This window comes from Rana temporaria, chromosome 8, assembly GCF_905171775.1.
Source record: "Rana temporaria chromosome 8, aRanTem1.1, whole genome shotgun sequence".
Lineage (NCBI taxonomy): Eukaryota > Metazoa > Chordata > Amphibia > Anura > Ranidae > Rana > Rana temporaria.
This window is the reverse complement of record NC_053496.1, coordinates 173,968,694-173,987,182: the sequence shown is the minus strand read 5'-3', so window position 1 is coordinate 173,987,182 and position 18,489 is coordinate 173,968,694. Positions and strand designations below refer to the sequence as shown.

General features: G+C 44.6%; 1 protein-coding gene across 2 annotated transcripts in view; it reads right to left on the bottom strand.

The window, feature by feature from the left end:
• Nucleotides 1–314: 314 nt before the first annotated feature.
• Nucleotides 315–18,489, bottom strand: part of LOC120909441 (NACHT, LRR and PYD domains-containing protein 3-like) — a 38,619-nt gene continuing 20,444 nt past the window's right edge. For both annotated transcript variants that reach the window (XM_040321211.1, XM_040321212.1), the window contains exons 8-12: nucleotides 14,291–14,461; nucleotides 13,994–14,164; nucleotides 12,397–12,564; nucleotides 3,881–3,954; nucleotides 315–1,164 (exon numbers count right to left, since the gene is read on the bottom strand). In XM_040321211.1, coding sequence (XP_040177145.1) covers nucleotides 3,909–3,954; nucleotides 12,397–12,564; nucleotides 13,994–14,164; nucleotides 14,291–14,461 — 556 coding nt within the window. In that variant the 3' untranslated portion in view covers nucleotides 315–1,164; nucleotides 3,881–3,908. The remainder of the gene's footprint in view (nucleotides 1,165–3,880; nucleotides 3,955–12,396; nucleotides 12,565–13,993; nucleotides 14,165–14,290; nucleotides 14,462–18,489) is intronic.

The window sequence follows — 18,489 nt, the reverse complement described above, 5'->3', positions numbered from 1 at the left end:
AATAAAGCTCTATTTGTGGGAAAAAAAGGATGCCAATTTTGTTTGGGAGCCACGTCGCACGACTGCGCAATTGTCAGCTAAAGCAACGCAGTGCAGAATCACAAAAAGGGACCAGGTCCTTTACCTACATAATGGTCCGGGGCTTAAGCGGTTAAATTATTTTTACTTAAATGTTATTCTATAATTTGACCTGTTCAAAATGTTGATGACAATTATGATTTCAGTAAAAAGCATTTCATTTTTTTTACAGATTTATTTACATGTTTATACAATAAAAACTTTTTTATATAATAGAAATAAACAAAAAATCTAGAGGAAAAATATTAGCTTATGGGAGAAGAGGAAGAAGGAGATAATTATGGCCTGATTATGGCTAAGGGCTTAAAAGGGGTTAAAAAGGGACATATTTTATTTACATTTTTTTACTTGTTAGGTTGCTTTAAATGACATAATATGGAAATTAAAGTTCATCCCTTTAATCTAAAGATGAATGAAACAGAGTAAATACCAATCACTGATACTTTGTGTCTGTCTTTCATTGTGCCTAAATGTCAGCACACATATGGTGCTAGGCTCCACCCTAACCCACCCCATAGGATCTGGTATGACTAAAAATGAAAGGCTAGAGAACACCACCTCCATTCTCTTATTTGTTCCTGAGAACTAAAATACCAGAAATAAGCTTCCTGCCTAACTTTTTACCTACCACCCTCATGTGGTGTCTAGCCAGGTTAAGCCTCTCCTGTTGCAGTCTCATCCCATCAGCTACTAATAGTGCCTACATGGGTATGAGCCCCTTTATGTGATCCTTTTTGCTACAGCTTTATGTGTCTGTGTCATGATCCAGCCAAGTGGGAGGAGGTCTGGGTCGAATTTGCATGACCATTTTTGATCCAGCAAGGGAAAAGTTGGTTTAAAAAATGCCAGATATTTTAGCAATAAAGTGTAGAGAAGTTCATTTAGAATACGATAACATTTTTTACAGTACACTGTCATGAAAAGGCCCAATTTTTTTTCCGTGTGTCCACACAGCGAGGGGTGGTTTGGGTCCCGTGTATTTCTCACTGAACACCAGCCAATGGATCTGAATGGCAGGTTGGCACAGACTCTAAACTTTCACTTGGCCTTTTTCGAGACAGAAGTGTGTATTTCAGTCTTCAAACTCTGTAAAAAAAAAAAAAATAATAATAGTAATTTCCATCCCGTGCAGCACATAGTTCGAAAACCTTCTGTAAAAGCTTGAGGTTGGTCAAAATCAAAGATGCTATTTTTTTTTGGTAAAATATGGGGGAGTTATTAATATTTTAGTCTTTTATGGCTCTACTGGTTCTGGTAGACATCTGTGTTTTCACTCTATGCATATCTAAGTGGTCCCATCAGTGTAGAGGGTAAGGTCTACATCGGCGTGTTGCAGACTCTTTTATGTATTGCATGTATCTTATGACACTGTTGTGTGTGTAGTTGTATTTTATCATCCGTACCTATAACTTAGGTTGTGAATCACTGCTAGGCTGTGTTAGATTGCATCCTGTGGCTGCACCCTTGCCCTATTGTAGTAGTTGGAGAACGGCCAGTCTGAATGCATGCAGATTAGAGCCTGTTATAGGCAGGGGCAGATCTCATTGCCAGGAAATGGATCTGTGTATCTGATGTTTGTGTGGGCAGTGGAAAAGGTTACAGCTAGAAATGGAATTTCACCATCAATGGTTGCTAAGGAAGTAACAGGTGCTGGCACCCACCACGTTCTAAGCAACCAGTGACTTCATCTGGCCCCATTAATTTGCTGGTCATGAATCAGCGGGCCATATAAACAAAGGGGCAGGGATAGTGGCTGAATCATTTTTAAAATATGGCCACATGACCACATCTCGTTCAGAAGAAGCTAAGTGGCTGGCAGGTCACCTGTGGCCAGATGACAGATGCACCCTGTTGGAGTCAGGAGTGCACCACAAGGTAGTGAACCCTATGGCAGACTGCTGCGGATGGACCACAGTGTGGATATGGAGGACAGATCCACTGGAGCTTAAACAGGGATCCCACAGGAAGCTTGAGCCCAAGATTCCCCGGGCGCGGAGTCTAAGATCCAGCTGGCTCTAGTGGTGAGGATGGCCTTAGCTGCAACTGAATCCAGGTCGCGGCCCCCAGGGTCCCCTAGGTCACGCTCCGTAGGTAGAGAGGGAAGGCAGCCACTCAGGACACAAGAGATAGTAAAGTGTTAAGCCAAGGTCAGGGCGACAAGCAGACAAGGATAAACAAGGGACAGGCCAAGGGTCAGGGTCACAGGCAAACAAGAGTAGTCGGGGACAAGCCAAGATCGGTCCACAGAGATAAACGTAGCACACGGCAAGCAGGAACCCAAAACACACAATGCTTAACAAACAACGTTGATCAGCAAGGCAGACCTGCAGTGCACTGTTTAATATAGAGTTCCTGATATGGCCTGGGGTGGAGCCATACAGGGAGGAGAGATGATAAAGGCAGCCAGGTGAGAGGGCCTGGCCTCTAAGATGAACACATGGAGAGCAAGGTAAACCAGACATTACTGCATATCCATGACAGTGACATACCGTGGCGAAATGCGTTGACGTCACACAGCTCCGTGACGCCGCCAGAACGATCCCCCAGCTAAGCGGGATGTGGAGAGCTGAGAATTGAGTGCTGGAATCACAGCTGAAAACACTGCTGAACCTCTGGGTATATACTATACAGCATCTTTTTTCAACCTGTTTTCCCAGATGTGTGAGTACACACGACAAGTGAGAATACAGCAGATGGACTCCGTTTACTGCAGACACAGGGAATGTCCTTAAGGGTGTCTATACAACTAACGGAGGGGGCAATGTAGGAACCCTTTTCATCTATACATGTGCTATTTGACAGACTTCCTTGCCTAATAAGATGTTCAGGATCAGTGTGTTAACTGGACAGTATTATTGATGTCCAGCATCTATAGTAACATATGGCAATTTAGCCCTGATCGCTCCAACATCAATGCATTGGGTAGGGCTTATATGACTTTCTTCATATATAGATACATGTGAATGACACTGTGTGAAATACGATTATTGCACAAATGAGGATTACTGTTTATATAAAAAAAACACAAAATCCGAGCAAGGATATATAAGAAGCTAGCAATCAGCAAATCGCTTACCAGTGATTGACCCACATACGACTCCAGCTTATCATAGGTGTCCAGATCTAGAGGCAGCAGCAATATACTATTTAAGACTAGACCTGTGCAATTTGTTTAGTTTCAAATTCGTTTTTTAACGAATTTTGAGAAATTCGTTAATTCCGAATTTTCGTATTTCCGAATTTTCAGATTTCTGAATTTTGGAAAAATCCTTGCGACGTCATTTAGCGCAATGCACGTCGGGAAACTTTAGGGACGGCGCATGCGCAGTACGTTCGGCGCGGGAACGCGCCTAATTTAAATTATCCACGCCCCCTACCCAGATCATTTAAATTAGGCGGGCTTGCGCCGGAGGATTTACGCTACGCCGCCGCAACTTTACAGGCAAGTGCTTTGTGAATCAAGCACTTGCCAGTAAAACTTGCGGCGGCGTAACGTAACTGAGATACGTTACGCCGCCGCAACTTTAGGCCATTATCAGTGAATCTGGCCCATTAATTTTAGATTTTGCAATTTCAAATTTTCGAAATTTCGAATTTTTTCATTTTCGAAATTTCGAATTTTTTAGTTTTCTAATTTTTATACATCACTGGTATTCTTCATTTGCATGCAAGTTTCACATAATGTGCTAGTATGCGAAGACATTTCCTTTCAGAAAAAAAAAAAATCACCCAGCGGTTTACTACAAGAGTTTAAATTGACAGATACTATTGTTTTAGAAACTGCAGTAGTACATTGTATTACCTTCATTGTTGTAGAGGGATCCACAAAGTCACTCTTGAAGTCTTGGTCTTCTGTATGTAATATCAATTTGCTGTCTTTAAAAAAAACAGAAGCAAGAAAATGAACTTTAGGAATCAGGCAGTCCTTAGACATGTGCACATTTTTTTTTATTTAGTTACTCCCGAAATTCGTTTTTATTTATTTAGTTTTTCGTAGAAAAAATTGCATTAGTCCGAAAATCTAAATTAATTAAGGTTGAATCTGTCATTGAAGGCTTATGGTGTCTGTCGAATGTTCTAAGAAGATTCAACGGAATCTTTAAAATCTTTAAAGCGGTAGTTCCCCCTCCAAAAAATGTTTACCCTTAGTCTGATGCTCATTTTGTCTAGGGGAATCGGCTAGTTGTTTTAAAATCGACGCTGTACTTACCGTTGTAGAGAGCGATCTTCTCCGCCGCTTCCGGGTATGGTCTTCGGGTATGGGCGTTCCTTCTTGATTGACAGTCTTCCGACGGTCGCATCCATCGTGTCACGATTTCCCGAAAGTAGCCGAAGGTCGGTGCGCAGGCGCCGTATAGAGCCACGCCGACGTTCGGCTTCTTTCGGCTACTCGTGACGCGATGGATGCGACCGTCGGAAGCCTGTCAATTAAGAAGGAACGCCCACTCCCGAAGACCCATACCCGGAAGCGGCGGAGAAGATCGCTCTCTACAACGGTAAGTACAACGTTGATTTTAAAACAACTACCCGATTCCCCTAGACAAAATGAGCATCAATCTAAGGGTAAAAATTTTGTTAGAGGGGGAACTACCGCTTTAAAATGAAAAAGATTAGACGGAGCAACGAAACTGTACGATGCCCCAATCGTACATTTCCGGTTGAATGTTCCGCTTACAAGCTATAGAAGAAATCTAATGTTGTATGACTAGTAATAATTATATTTATTAATTATTATTACTAGTCAACCAACATTAGAATTCTTCTATAGCCTATGGGTAGAGCATTACACCATAAATGTCTGCTTGCTGCGATCGTATGTTTTTAGCTACTTCGTTGAATCTTCATGTCTCTATAATGTCGAATCTTTTCTCTCTATGTCGACTCTTCTTCATGTCTCTATAATGTTGAATCTTTTCTCTCTATGTCAAATCTTTTTTCTTTATGTAGAATAATATTGGACTAATAAAGTAAGAGCCGGTTCACACTGGGGCGACTTGGGATCCGACTTGAAGTCGCCTCAAGTCGTCCCAAGTCGCGCTGTCGAGAAAAACAATGCAAGTGAATGGGAGCGGTGTTAATACACACGACTCGAGTCACTCCGACTTCAAAAGAAGTTCCTGTACTACTTCAATCCGACTTGTAGGCGATTTGTACCCATTGATTTCAATGGAAGTCGCCTCCAAGTCTGATCTAAGTCCGATCATTGTCTTAACTGAAGCGACTTTCCAGGAAGATAACATACATTTCTCAGGCAAACCTCTCCCTCCCCCTCCCTCCCCTAGAGCTGATTGTTGTTTGATTGGCCACTGGAAAGTCTCCTGTCCTGGAGACGACTTCAAGTCGTGTTGTAAATCGCCCCAGATCGCCCTGTGGTTCATGCTCAAGTCGTTTCGGAGTCGCCTCTGAAAGTCACGCTGGAAGTCGTGTCGCCCTAGTGTGAACCGACTCTTAAGGTTAGGCATATTCGACCGCAACGAAAACAAAAATAAAGCATTTGTTTATGTTGGATCTTTCGGTTTTCCTTTTCTGTGCTTTCGTTATCGTTTGTTAAAATGATAACGAAAATACATGAAATCTGGCCAAAAATGCATTCGGACGAAAACGAATGCACATGTCTAGCAGTCCTTGCAATTACTTCTTAACGGAGATTATTGTACAAAGGTGTAGTCAATGTCTCTGGCTGCCTTTGTTGGGACCAGTCACCAGAACTGGTTTAGGTTGTATAAAGCCTAGTACACACATTATTGGACAAATGATCATCTGTTTTTTTTTTTGTTTTTTTTTTGGATGCTAGTCTCCATATCAAAAATAAATAGGTTACTAAAGTACAAGGTCCCGGAGGCCCTTCATGGTTTCTTGGGGGCCCTGAAGGTTCTAGTTACACCTCTGGGCACAGGCACTGACTGCAGTGAGGCTGCTATTATGGGCACGGTGAAACTGCATTATGGGCACAGTAAAGCTGAGATTTTGGGTACTGTGGGCACTTTTGGGCACTGTGAGACTGCGATTATGGGCATGGTGAGACTGCGATTATGGGCACGATGAGGCTGCAATTATGGGTATGGTAAAGCTGTGATTATGGGCATGGTCAGGCTGCAATGATGGGCACGGTCAGGCTGCAATGATGGGCCTTCAGGATCCTCTGCCGAGGACGAGGCGATGTCTTCTCCCTCTGCCTGGAAGGTTGGCTGTAATACTGGGTCTGGGGAATCAGCTTGCCTAATCTGCTGGGCTGGAGTCACCCCTGAAGTGCCTGGTACCCCTCGAGTTAGAGAGAGTTGAATGGCTTGGTTTAGACCTGGTGTAGTGCCGACACTGTTTGTCCACTTCTGTCCCTGGTTGCCCAAGATGACCAGAAAATTCTGCCAGGGAGTTGGGGACTACTTCCTTGAGCAAGGTTGACACCTGCTAACTCTCATACTCCTGGTTTCTGGCAAGCTGCCTGAAGCAGTTGCTGCAAAGAAGCTTTCTAGGCATAGGGTCGTCTCCACAAGGACACTTTCAAGCTGGCTACACATCATATAATCCTCTGCAGATTTTTTTTCCCTCAGATTTACCAAAACCACACTATACGAGGTCAAACCTTAAGAGCCTCAATTTGTATTGTCCCGGCAAATCTAAAGGAAATGAGACAACAAAAGCTGCACAGTGTGTATGGGGTCTTTAGAGACATGAAATCAAGAAAAAGAAAAAAGTTTTATAGAAATTGACAGACCTGGAAAGCGTTCCATAGGAGAGAAGACATCATGCAGTCCCAGCTGCTGAATCCAGACTCTAAATCAGGCATGCCAGAAGAGGATTGTCGTCTCTAAATAGAGAACACCTAGACCCCAAAAGACCACCAGAAGGGGTTCCCCACTTTATTGGTGCATTTAGCAGCCTAAGGGACTGCGTGCAGGGAAAAGCTTGAACCCAGAAGGACTCTGACATAGTCGGCAGGCAAGAGCTTATCCTGAGTGCAACGGTCTGTAGGTGTTGATCTTTTGAGGACAAAAAAGAGAAAGGGGGAGGTAGCTCTCAGTCAGACTTTTATAGAGCTAAAAAGGTCCTGTTGGGTGGATATTGGGGCGGAGCTATATCATATGTATGCTGCCATGTCTGGCGTCAGGAAAAAAGTTTTGCCCATAGTTCTACTTTAAGGTATCAGGGAGGGTGTACGGGCCCAAGGGATGGAACAGAAAATGTATTTGTGTTTTTTACTTAGAAATATTATTTAAGTATTGGATTTTTTGCACAGAAAAAAGGCAAAAATAAATAAATATTATAAGTAAAGTTTTATACAACTTTTTGTTTTCACTGTCTATTAGCTTTCTATGAAAAAGAAAACAGGAAATAAGAACAAACACAAAAATACAAAGAACATATTGAAAAGCTACCTGGTAAGGTTATATGGTATTATATCCTAGGTGCTAGGATAGTTAGATAAGTGTTATGCCGCGTAGTCATACACTTGCTCTGAATTTCCAACAACAAATGTTCGATGGGAGCTTTTGGTCGGATATTCCGACCGTGTGTAGGACATTTGCTGTTGGAATTTCCGACAACAAAAATTTGAGAGCTGGTTCTCAAATTTTCCGACAACAAGGAATTCCGACCGCATGTACACAATTCTACACACAAAAATTCTACGCATGCTCGGAATCAATTTGACGCATGCTTGGAATCATTGAACTTAAGTTTTCTCGGCTCGTTGTAGTGTTGTATGCAATTTCCGACAACATTTGTGTGACCGTGTGTATGCAAGACAAGTTTGAGCGAACATCCGTCAGAAAAAAATCCACGGGTTTATGTCGGAATGTCCGATCGTGTGTACATTAGAATGTGTAGTTGATAGGTGAATTTAGTTGCCACACTGTAGGCAGTGCAAAAGTAAGAATAGTTTCAGTACGCGTATTTGAATATTTGAATTTGAAGTACTGTATGTGATAAATGTAGCTCAAAACTTAAATAAAATATCTTTCTTTTTAAAATGGACTTTTGGTTGGGGGGAAGGGGGCGCCACTGTCCGTCTGGCTAGTCTCCAGCAAAACAGCAGCTCAACTGTGTTTGCGCAGTAGACATGTACAGATTGATTTGTGATAGACTAGGCTATTAGCATCTACAGTATTGTGTATGCTTGGTTGCAATGCCATTTTTTCATAGAGCAGATTCTAAACTGCTACCGCACCTCCACAACCTGTGCTAGCTGGCAGTTGCTGCAGCCTTTTCCTATCTTCATCACTACAGGTTACAGCCATTGGTCTTTGTGGTTCCCTCACCTCTATAGCCACTCTTCTCTGTGCCTTCCACTCCATCCATGGGCCTTGTTGCCCACAACCTTCTTCAACCCTACGGTCACTGCTTGGTGGTGCATTGCTCCCATTTCTGCCTATCAAAGCTGCACAACACCCTTAACCAGCACCAGCACTGTCTCTGTCTTATTACCATGCCCTCCCCATTATGACCTTGTATCTGTCCTGCCACCCTACTCCCCTCCTAACACCCTAAATCCTCTCCACCCCATCTTCTTCTCCTGCCATAATGTCCTCCCCCTTCTTTACTCCATCCTTACATTTCATCAGTACCCCCTTCCTTTACCCTGAGATCTTCCTGTCATTCTATACTCCTCTTCTGTAATCTTGTACCCCTCTCCACCTCTGCAGACCATCCACACCTCCCTTCAGTCTCCCTTCCCTAGCCGTCTATCTTGCCTGCACACCCTATTTTCTCAGCACCCACCACGTCTCTCCCCTTCTCTCAATACCCATAGCATTACACACCTCTACTTTTATCATCCGCCACACCTACAACCCCCCTTATTCTCTTAGCAACCATCACGCTCGCAGCACCCAATGTGTTCACAGCTCCCCCTTCTCTCAGCAACCACCATGTGACACTCTCACCACACTTTCAGCATCCTTAGGCCCTGTACAGACGAGAGGATATCCGATGGAAACGGTCCGCCGGACCGTTTCCATCGGACATTTCTCCTCCGGATTTTGATCTGATGGCTTGTACACACCATCAGATCAAAATCCCCGCGGAAAACATCCGCGGTGACGTGTCCGCGCCGTCGCCGCGACGATGACGCGGCGACGTGCGCGACCCTGGAAGGTAAATACTTCCATGCATGCGTCGAATCATTTCGACGCATGCGAGGGATGGGGATCGGACGGACTTATCCGGTGAGTCTGTACAGACGACCGGATAAGTCCGAAGGACAGGTTTCCAGCGGATAGATTTCTAAGAAATTTTTATCCGCTGGAAAACCGTCGGCTGGACAAATGTCCGCTGGAAAATGTCCGCTCGGGCCTACACACGACCGGATTTGTCTGCTGGAACTAATCCGCAGATAAATCCCAGCGAACAGATCCGGTCGTGTGTATAAGGCCTTACACTCAGCACCCAGCATGTCACATCACCTCTTATTTTACCACTCACTATGCCTGTAGCTCCCATTCTCTTTAGCACCCACCATACCTACAACACCCAATTGAGCCTGCCATTCCCCTTCTCTCAGTCCCACTGCACTGCAGCTCCCATTTCCTTTCAGTGTTTCATACTCAGTTTCACTCCATCATAACAGAGGATAAAACTAGGGATACACTGAAATTTCGGCGGCCGAAAAAAAAAATGCCAAAAATTATGTTTTCGGCACATTACCAAAAGCAAAATATTGCCGCTAATGGAGCCGAAAATAGGGCAAGGCCTGGGCGGGGCCCCGTCCCTGGTGCCGTCCATTGCGGGGGTGTCATCCTGGCTCACCCCAGTCCTCCCTCCTCCTTTCCTCCCTCCCACAGAGCGGCAATCTCCACGTGTCATGGAGCTGAATTGCCCGGGCCTTCTGTGACAGACGGCACACTGATCCAATGGTGGGACATTGAATCAGTATGTTGTGATCACAGGAGGCGGGACATTGTTACTGCAGCCTGGGCAATTCAAATACAGCGCCGTGACACAAGGAGATCGGGCACTGTTAGGCTGCATGACAGGCACTGGTGAGGCTGCATTCCCAGACACAGGCAGGCTGCATGATGTGCACTGGCAGGCTACATGACAGGCACAGGCAGGCTGCATATGATGGGCACTGGCAGGCTGCATATGATGGGCACTAGCAGGCTGCATATGATGGGCACAGGCAGGCTGCATGATGGACACTGGCAGGCTGCATGACAGGCACAGGCAAGCTGCATATGACAGGCACAGGCAGGCTGCATATGACGGTCACTGGTAGGCTGCATATGACAATCACTGGCAGGCTGCATATGATGGTCACTGGCATGCTGCATCTGATGGGCACAGGCAGGCTGCATGACGGGCACTGGCAGGCTGCATTTGATGGGCTTAGGCAAGCTGCATATGACGGGGACGGGCACAGGCAGGCTACATCCGATGGGCCCAGGCAGGCTACATATGACGGGCACTGGCAGGCTGCATGATGGGCACTGGCAGGCTGCATGACAGGCACAGGCAAGCTGCATTTGATGGGCACTGGCAGGCTGCATCTGATGGGCACAGGCAGGCTGCATGACGGGCACAGGCAGGTTGCATGAGGGGCACAGGCAGGTTATATGACGGGCACTGGCAGGCTACATTTGACGGACACTGGTGAGGTTGCATTAACTCTTGTATCATGTCTGCAGTCTCTGAACATCTCCTGTATTAAGTCAGCAGTCTCTGACCATCTCCTGTATTAAGTCTGCAGTCTCTGACCATCTCCTGTACTATATCCCCAGTCTCTGACCATCTACTGTACTATGTCTGCAGTCTCTGATCATCTCCTGTATCAGATGGTTAGAGACTGTGGACATAATACAAGAGATGCTTAGAGACTGCAGACTGCATTTTTCTTGAGCTTTTCTTGCACTAAAGGTGCGAATAATGGCCAAGAATAAGTTCATTTTAATTTAAATTGATGATATTAATTAAAAAGTTGAATATAATACAATTGTATATAAAAATAAAAATATTTAAAAAAAACTGTCATTTTCGGTATCTGTATCGTTTTTTTCTGGCCTAGTGCATCCTTCATTTTCGGTTTCGGCACCAAACTTTGCATTCGGTGCACCCCTAGATAAAACACTCCCATTGCATAGCCCCCATCTTTACTTTATTACCCTGTGTTTGTGTGTCTTTTCTTTTTCCAGAGATTGTGGGTAGATTTCTTAACATTTTGCTAAAACTTTGTCTATCAGTATTGGACCTTAGATAATGGGTAGACCCCTGAAAGCTTATCCTAAAAATATAACTGCTCGTGCAAATAATCATCTTAGAAATTATTAACTAGCATGTCATGGATATAGCGCTGGTCTCTCAATGAGTCGGGCACTATTGTAAATTTAGGGGTGTCTGAGCCAATAGTTGGGCTCAGACTTTGCTAATTCTATGTAAATTAGCCTCTGTTCTAGCTGTGGTTGTGCTCGACATAAATTTTCCCCTGTTGCCTGTAGGTGGCATTACCACCTCAGGCCCATGTTGGAACTCGGGCGAACCATGGTGTGTTGAGTGACCCTTTTCGGCAGCAGCCCAGTGGGAGTGGTGGCCCGCTGTGCATGCTGGGAGGGCATACTTAAAGGGCAGACGCCGTTTTCCGGGGTCCTTCGCCTCATGGCCCTCCTTGCGCGAGGTGCGTGTGTGATTTTAGCCCATCTGTCCAAGGCTGTGTTCCTATCAGGTAGGCCCAGCTATGCTGGCTGGGACCTCTGGTTCTACAAGGGATCCCTACCTGTCCATTTAAGCGGGGGTAAGGAAACTGGGGGAGGACCTGCCCTGGAGGAGACCAAGCAAGGCAAGCTGATGTCTCGGTATAGGCCTGGTGACCTCGTTATGGAAAGGGATCCACTATGCAATTTGTCTTACAGCCCGCTGGATTGGCTTAAAGGCCCTTTTGCTGTAAGGCAGGAAGTTCGGGACGTAAATCCTGTGGCAGAGGATTCCTGACTATCCATCGTTCTCAGACGTTCTGTGGCAGAGACTGTTTCTATACTGTCCGTGCATCATTCCGGCTGCTTGGCCATGTTAGAGGGGTCTATCCGGGTGAGCAATACCCACTCAGGAGTGAGTGGCGAACATTGGAACTTTGAATACTTTTTGTGCATTCTGTACCGCGTACCTGAACCTTCCCCTTCTCTCTATACTCTCTACTTCCTTCACAAGTTTATGCAGGAAAAATAAAACCAACAGTTGAAGGTTTTACATCTTGTATGGACATTGCAATTACTAAAGACTTTCTTCCCCTGACAACGAACTTAAAGGTAACGTGCAAAACCCAAATCTTAACCAGCAGCTCCTTCGGGGGTAGTGCTACATGGATATAACTCCTTATATCATGAAGATTACCCAAATTTTTCCACAGTGCAGCCAAGATGTCGCAGATCCTCAAAGCAGAGAACCGATTCTGAGATCTCAGTTTTTATTCTCGTTTCCAGCATCCTCAGATTTCGGTTTGTAGAGATAGCTGAGCACAGATCATCACAGCACGATAATGTTGTGTGACAAAAGTCAAATCTTGTGGGAGAAACAGGAAATGTAAACTGTGATATTTAAAAAGGAAGTATGTAAATGATACAAAAGATATAAAGCGTCCAAAGGTCTCCGAACAAGATACAAAGCACCCACATCTGTAGAGGTGATAACGTTAAGTTTCACTGGGCTTATTTTCTCCCTTTATAGTATAATTATCACCTGAAAGTCTAATGCCGCTTACACACAACCGTTTTTAATGGTCTAGAAAAAAATAAATAAATTTCAACCTGAATATTGTTAAGCCGGCCTTGTACGACGGGGAAGTGGAAGTACCATTCGGATGTCGCCGCCCTTGGGGCTGCTTTTGCTGATTTTGTGTTAGTAAAACTTTGGTGAGAGACGATTCGCGCTTTTCAGTCTGTTACATCGTGATGAATGTGCTATCTCCATTACGAACGGTAGTATTACCAGAACGAGCGCTCCCTTCTCATAACTTGCTTCTGAGCATGCACGTTTTTTTTTCACGTCGTTAAAGCCCACACACGACCATTTTTTACGAAGTTAAAAACGACAACGTTAAAAACGACGCGAAAATTTAGAGCATGTTCTAAATTTTTAATGCCCATTTTTAACGTCGCAAAAAATGCTCTGGAGCCCACACACGGTCGTTTTTAATGACATAAACAAAAATTCATTTTTTACATCGCGAAAAACGGTCTTGTGTACGCGGCATTAGGCAGGCCATACACGGTTTGAATCTCGACTGGTTTAGCAGGAACCGGTCGATATTCAAACGGTGTATGGGCATGCTGAATGTACCAATTTGATCGATAAACTTGGGTACAACCAGCATACCAAGGTTTTACTTGTGATTATTACTAGCGGCTACTATAGGCGTTAGCAATAATCACTGTCTTCTACTGGTGGGGATGGCTTTCCCCACCCTCCCGCCAGGAGAAGACAGTGGCCCTGCATCAACACTCTGTGTTAGACGCCTTTCAAACTGGGGCGTTTTGCAGTCGCTATATCGCTAAAAATAGCGCCTGCAAGGCGCCCTAAAATAGCGGATCTATTCTCTCCAGTGTGAAAGCATGTGAAGCCCTGCCAGCAGCTTCTTTGGAGCGCATTAGGAGTGGTGAACTCACCGTTTCTAATGCGACCCTGCCCATTCAAATCACTGGGCAGCGCCGCCGTACCGCCGGCAAAGCGAGACTGTAGTGGCGCTTTGCGGGCGGATTTAACCCTTTTTCGGCCACTAACGGGGGTTAAAAGCGCCCCGCTAGCAGGCCGAAAAGCGCTGCAAAAACGGCAGTAAAGCGCCACTAAAAATAGTGGCGTTTTACCGCCAATGCCCGAGCAGCTCAGTGTGAAAGGGCTTTTAATGTGTAAGGCCAGCCTAAAACTTATATATAAAAGGTTTATTTCAGAGCCCTGCAGATTACTATATCATTTATATGGCTATAACTATCACCTCAGTTCCTGCAGGATACAGTCTGGGTGTTTCAGTCCCTCACAGATAAGTTTTATTCCAGAGTCCTCTAGAAAGTTCAATGATAAATCCAGTTTGGTGAGAGATCGATTTGCAATAAGGACAGATCGGAGGTCATCACAGCTCAAGGGAGTCACACTACAAGCTTCAATTCTGCCGGGGAAAGAAAAACAGAATTTCCTGTACAGTACCACTCATCTGTCTGAAATTCTCACAATGGCATTCAATTATACAATCTAGCAAGTTCTTTTATAGTTTAGCTAATAGTGGAATTCTTACTTCAGCTCCTGTAGGGTACAGCCTGGATCTTTGAGTCCGTCACACAGAATTTTAATCCCAGAGTCCATCAATGTATTTGTTGATAAATCCAGATGGGTGAGAGATCGGTTTGTGATTAGAAGAGAGCGGAGGTCATCACAGCACAAAGGAGTCAACTTACACTGCCAGATTCTGCAGAGGCAAAACAAATGCAGTGAACTGAAAGCAATTATTGCAGATTACTATATCATAACCTCTTATGCCGCGTACACACGACCGTTTTTCGGGTTCTAAAAAATAAAGTTTTTAAGGGTCTAAAAAAAACTATGGGCCAGATTCACAAAAGGGATACGACCGCGTATCCCTGTTTCTATCTATGCGACTGATTCATAGAATCAGTTACGCATAGATATCCCTAAGATCCGACAGGTGTAATAGTTTTACACTGTCGGATCTTAGGATGCAGTACCGCGGCCGCCGCTGGGGGGATTTCGCGTCGTAAACCAGCGTCGGGTATGCAAATTAGCAGTTGGGGCGATCCACTAAATGTTTTCCCGTCGTTACGTCGCCACAAGTGTTAGTTTGCCGTTGCAAAGATAGGGCACCTTTTACAAAGTGTAAACTTAGTACACCATGTAAAAGTATACCCGTCTTTCCCGCGTCGCTTTCAATTTTATTTTATTTTTTATTTTTTCCCGGCGCAAGTCTTTTTTTTGTCCCAATAACAAAACGTTGGCGCGTCGTAACTTCGCGCAAAGCACGCCGGGAAATTTGCGACGGGAGCATGCGCAGTACGTCCGGCGTGGGAGCGGGCCTAATTTAAATGGGACTCGCCCCATTTGATTGGGCCCGCCTTGCGCCGGACGGATTTAGGATACACCGCCGCAAATTTCCAGGTAAGTGCTTTGTGGATCGGGCACTTAGCCAGAAAATTTGCGGCAGTGTAACCTAAATCGGTTACGTTATGCTGCGCTCCCTGGCTGTGAATCTGGCCCTATGTTTTTTTCAACCCGATCATTAAAACAGCCTTGCCTACACACGATCGTGAAAAAAAATGCTCTAGCAAAGCGCGGTGATGTACAACGGCACTATAAAGGGGAAGTTCCATTCGGATGGCGCCACCCTTTGGGCTGCTTTAGCTGATTTCATATTAGTAAAAGACGATTCACGCTTTTCTGTCTGTTACAGCGTGATGAATGTGCTTACTCCATTACGAACGGTAGTTTTACCAGAACGAGCGCTCCCGTCTCATAACTTGCATCTGAGCATGCGCGGATTTTTCACGTTTTTCACGTTGTTATTTTTCACGCCAATTTTTTACAACCTTATAAAAACAACAACGTTAAAAACGTCGTGAAAAAATAGAGCATGTTCGAAAAAAAATTTGCCAATTTTTTAGAACCCGAAAAATGCTCACACAATCGTTTTTATGCTGTTATTTGTGGAGTTATATCCTAAACGGTACCGAGGCTGACTTCAGAATTAGTTTTCCCTGCTTGGACCAATGAGTAGTCATACCTGACTACATATGCCATGATGCTTCAGTGACCAGGCACACCCCCCTGAAGACGTTCATCCAAACGAAACGTACGTCGGAGGCGGTCCTGGTCACGTGATGTCCTCCCGCCCGGTGTGCTGTTAGAAAGGATCTTGTGGGTGAGCTACGGCGGTGGACATTCACTCCTCGAACCGATCTTTGAACCTCAGATTGACGGTTAAAAAGTCTGCAGCCTCAGTGCCGGGTAGGCACCTTTTAAAGTAAGGCTCCATTCACACCTTGGCGACAAAACGCCCGACGCCGGACGCTCCCATTGCTGTCTATGAGATGGTTCACATCTCATAGATGCCGTACGCCTGCCGCCTGAAAACAAGTCCCGGACCCTTTTTTTCAGGCGGCATTGGCGTTCGGCCATAGAAAGCAATGGGAAAGATTTGTTAAAAAAAAAAGTTACACGAATCGCGGCAAAATACGCCGCGTACGCGGCGTTACTTGTCGCGGAGGTGTGAATGCAGACTAAGAGGCCACTTGGCTTTTCCTGTTTTTATTGTTGTATTTTATTAAAACAATATCACGCTATTGGATAACCCTGGTTCTTTTTTGCATATATAACCCCGTTGGAACTCCTGGAGACGAGGTTTATTTATTCCTTCCATATCATCATGTGTGCAAGCACAATCCTGCTCAAGTTTGTGTGACCATCTTTTTAACGAAAGTGGTCAACTAGTTCTGGTAAGAGCATTTTATTTACAACACACCTTGGGTGTAAAAGAAGATACAAGTGTGGTGGTGGCACTCTTTACTTCTCTTCATTTAGAAGATCACAGCAAGAAGATTTCATTGTTTTCCATGCACCTTATTGGGACTATATTTATATATACTATATATTTTTTTCTCCCTAACACAGTGAACTTATAGTGTTTGTGTTTATTTATGCTGCAGAGCCATCTGCAAATCTATGCACAGTATTGGGAAAATTATATTATTGCACTTTTTTTCTCCTTAACACAGGCATCACAAGTGATTGTGTTCACATATGTTATAGAGCTTTTTTGCATATTTATTAATTGTATTTGTAATTTATTTACTTGGTATGGTGCACAGCCTATGTGCTATCATGGTTTAGCGCCCTCTATCTTTCACATCAAATGTTCACAATTCAGTATTGTTTAACGAGGAACAGCTTTTTTAATTTCATTTTTTTAATCTATTATTTTGTTTGGCGCGGAATTTCACCTTTTCACACACAAAAAAACACATTCTCATATATTAGCTATGTATATACAAAAATCACTGAGGTCAGAACTGAAACTGCACCCTCTCGTCAGAGGATGAAATTTCCTTTCCTCCCAAAGAGATATCAGCAAGTGCTAGGCATTTACTAATTTGCAAGACCTAGAAAAAAAAAAATATGTACACATAGGCCCAGATTCTTAAAGACTTACGACATAAGTCCGAATGGCCGCCGTCGTATCTATGCGCCTGATTCATAGATTTGGCCAAGATACGAGCAGCGTAAGTCTCCTACGCCATCGTATCTTGGGGTGCATATTTACGCTGGCCACTAGGTGTCGCTTCCGTTGATTTCCGCGTCAAATATGTAAATGAGCAAGTTACGCCGATTCACGAACGTATGTACGCCCGTCGCAATTAGTTACGCCGTTTACGTAAGACATATGCCAGCGTAAAGTTAAAGCTGGTCTCTAGGTGGCGCAGCCCATGCAAGGTATGAACGTCGGAACAAGCGTATCTTTTTACGTTGTTTACGTAAGTCATACACAAATAGGGCTGTGCGTAAGTTACGTTCACGTCGTAGGCAGTGTTCGACGTATCTTAGGCATTCTATCCGACGCATTGGTTGGTATACGTCCACGGACGGCGCATGCGCCGTTCGTTCGAAGCGTCATTTACGTGGGGTCATGATTAATTTACATAAAACACGCCCACCTCTTCATCATTTGAATTACGCGCGCTTACGCCGGCACATTTACGATACGCCGCCGTAACTTAGGACGCAAGTGCTTTGTGAATACTGCACTTGCCTCTCTAAGTTGCGGCGGCGTAGCGTAAATACGATAGGCTACGCCCGCTCAATGTAACGCCGCCCTACGTGAATCTGGGCCTTAGTCTCAGAAAAAAGAAATCTGCAGAACACTGCCCCTAGTGGTCAGTGTGCTGGTACTACAACGGCAGTCCAACGTTCATTTTAGAACGCATAACAGAAGAAGGGACATGTAGAAAATGGCATCTTCTCCACTTTTTTTGTTTTTCCTGGTGCTGTAAAGAAACCGCCAAGACCCTATCCTAACTAACTGAATAAAACCCAACCCGAAGTTCTGCACAAGCACCAAAATGTGGATCCGGTAGGACGAAAACATAACTTGGATAGGGGTAATAGTTCTTGTTCGTGACTACTTCAAAAGCAGCAGCAGGCATGAAAATACAGGCATGAGGCCTATCTATAGAACTGTGGATCCGGCAAAGAAATTATGTCTACTCTGGAATTTGTGGAAGTAACAGAGAACACTTGATCCGTTTTCCCGGTACACTTGAGAACCACATGGTCACAAAAGATGTACCGGCCAGGGCTCCATTCTCTCAAACAGCATTTGAGACGGTTGCCGACACACAGAAAGGCATACTCCGTCTCACGGTCCTTTGCTGGGACATTCAGGTATTCCCAAATAGCATCTCTGTACCATCTCTCTCTTTCCTGGTCAAT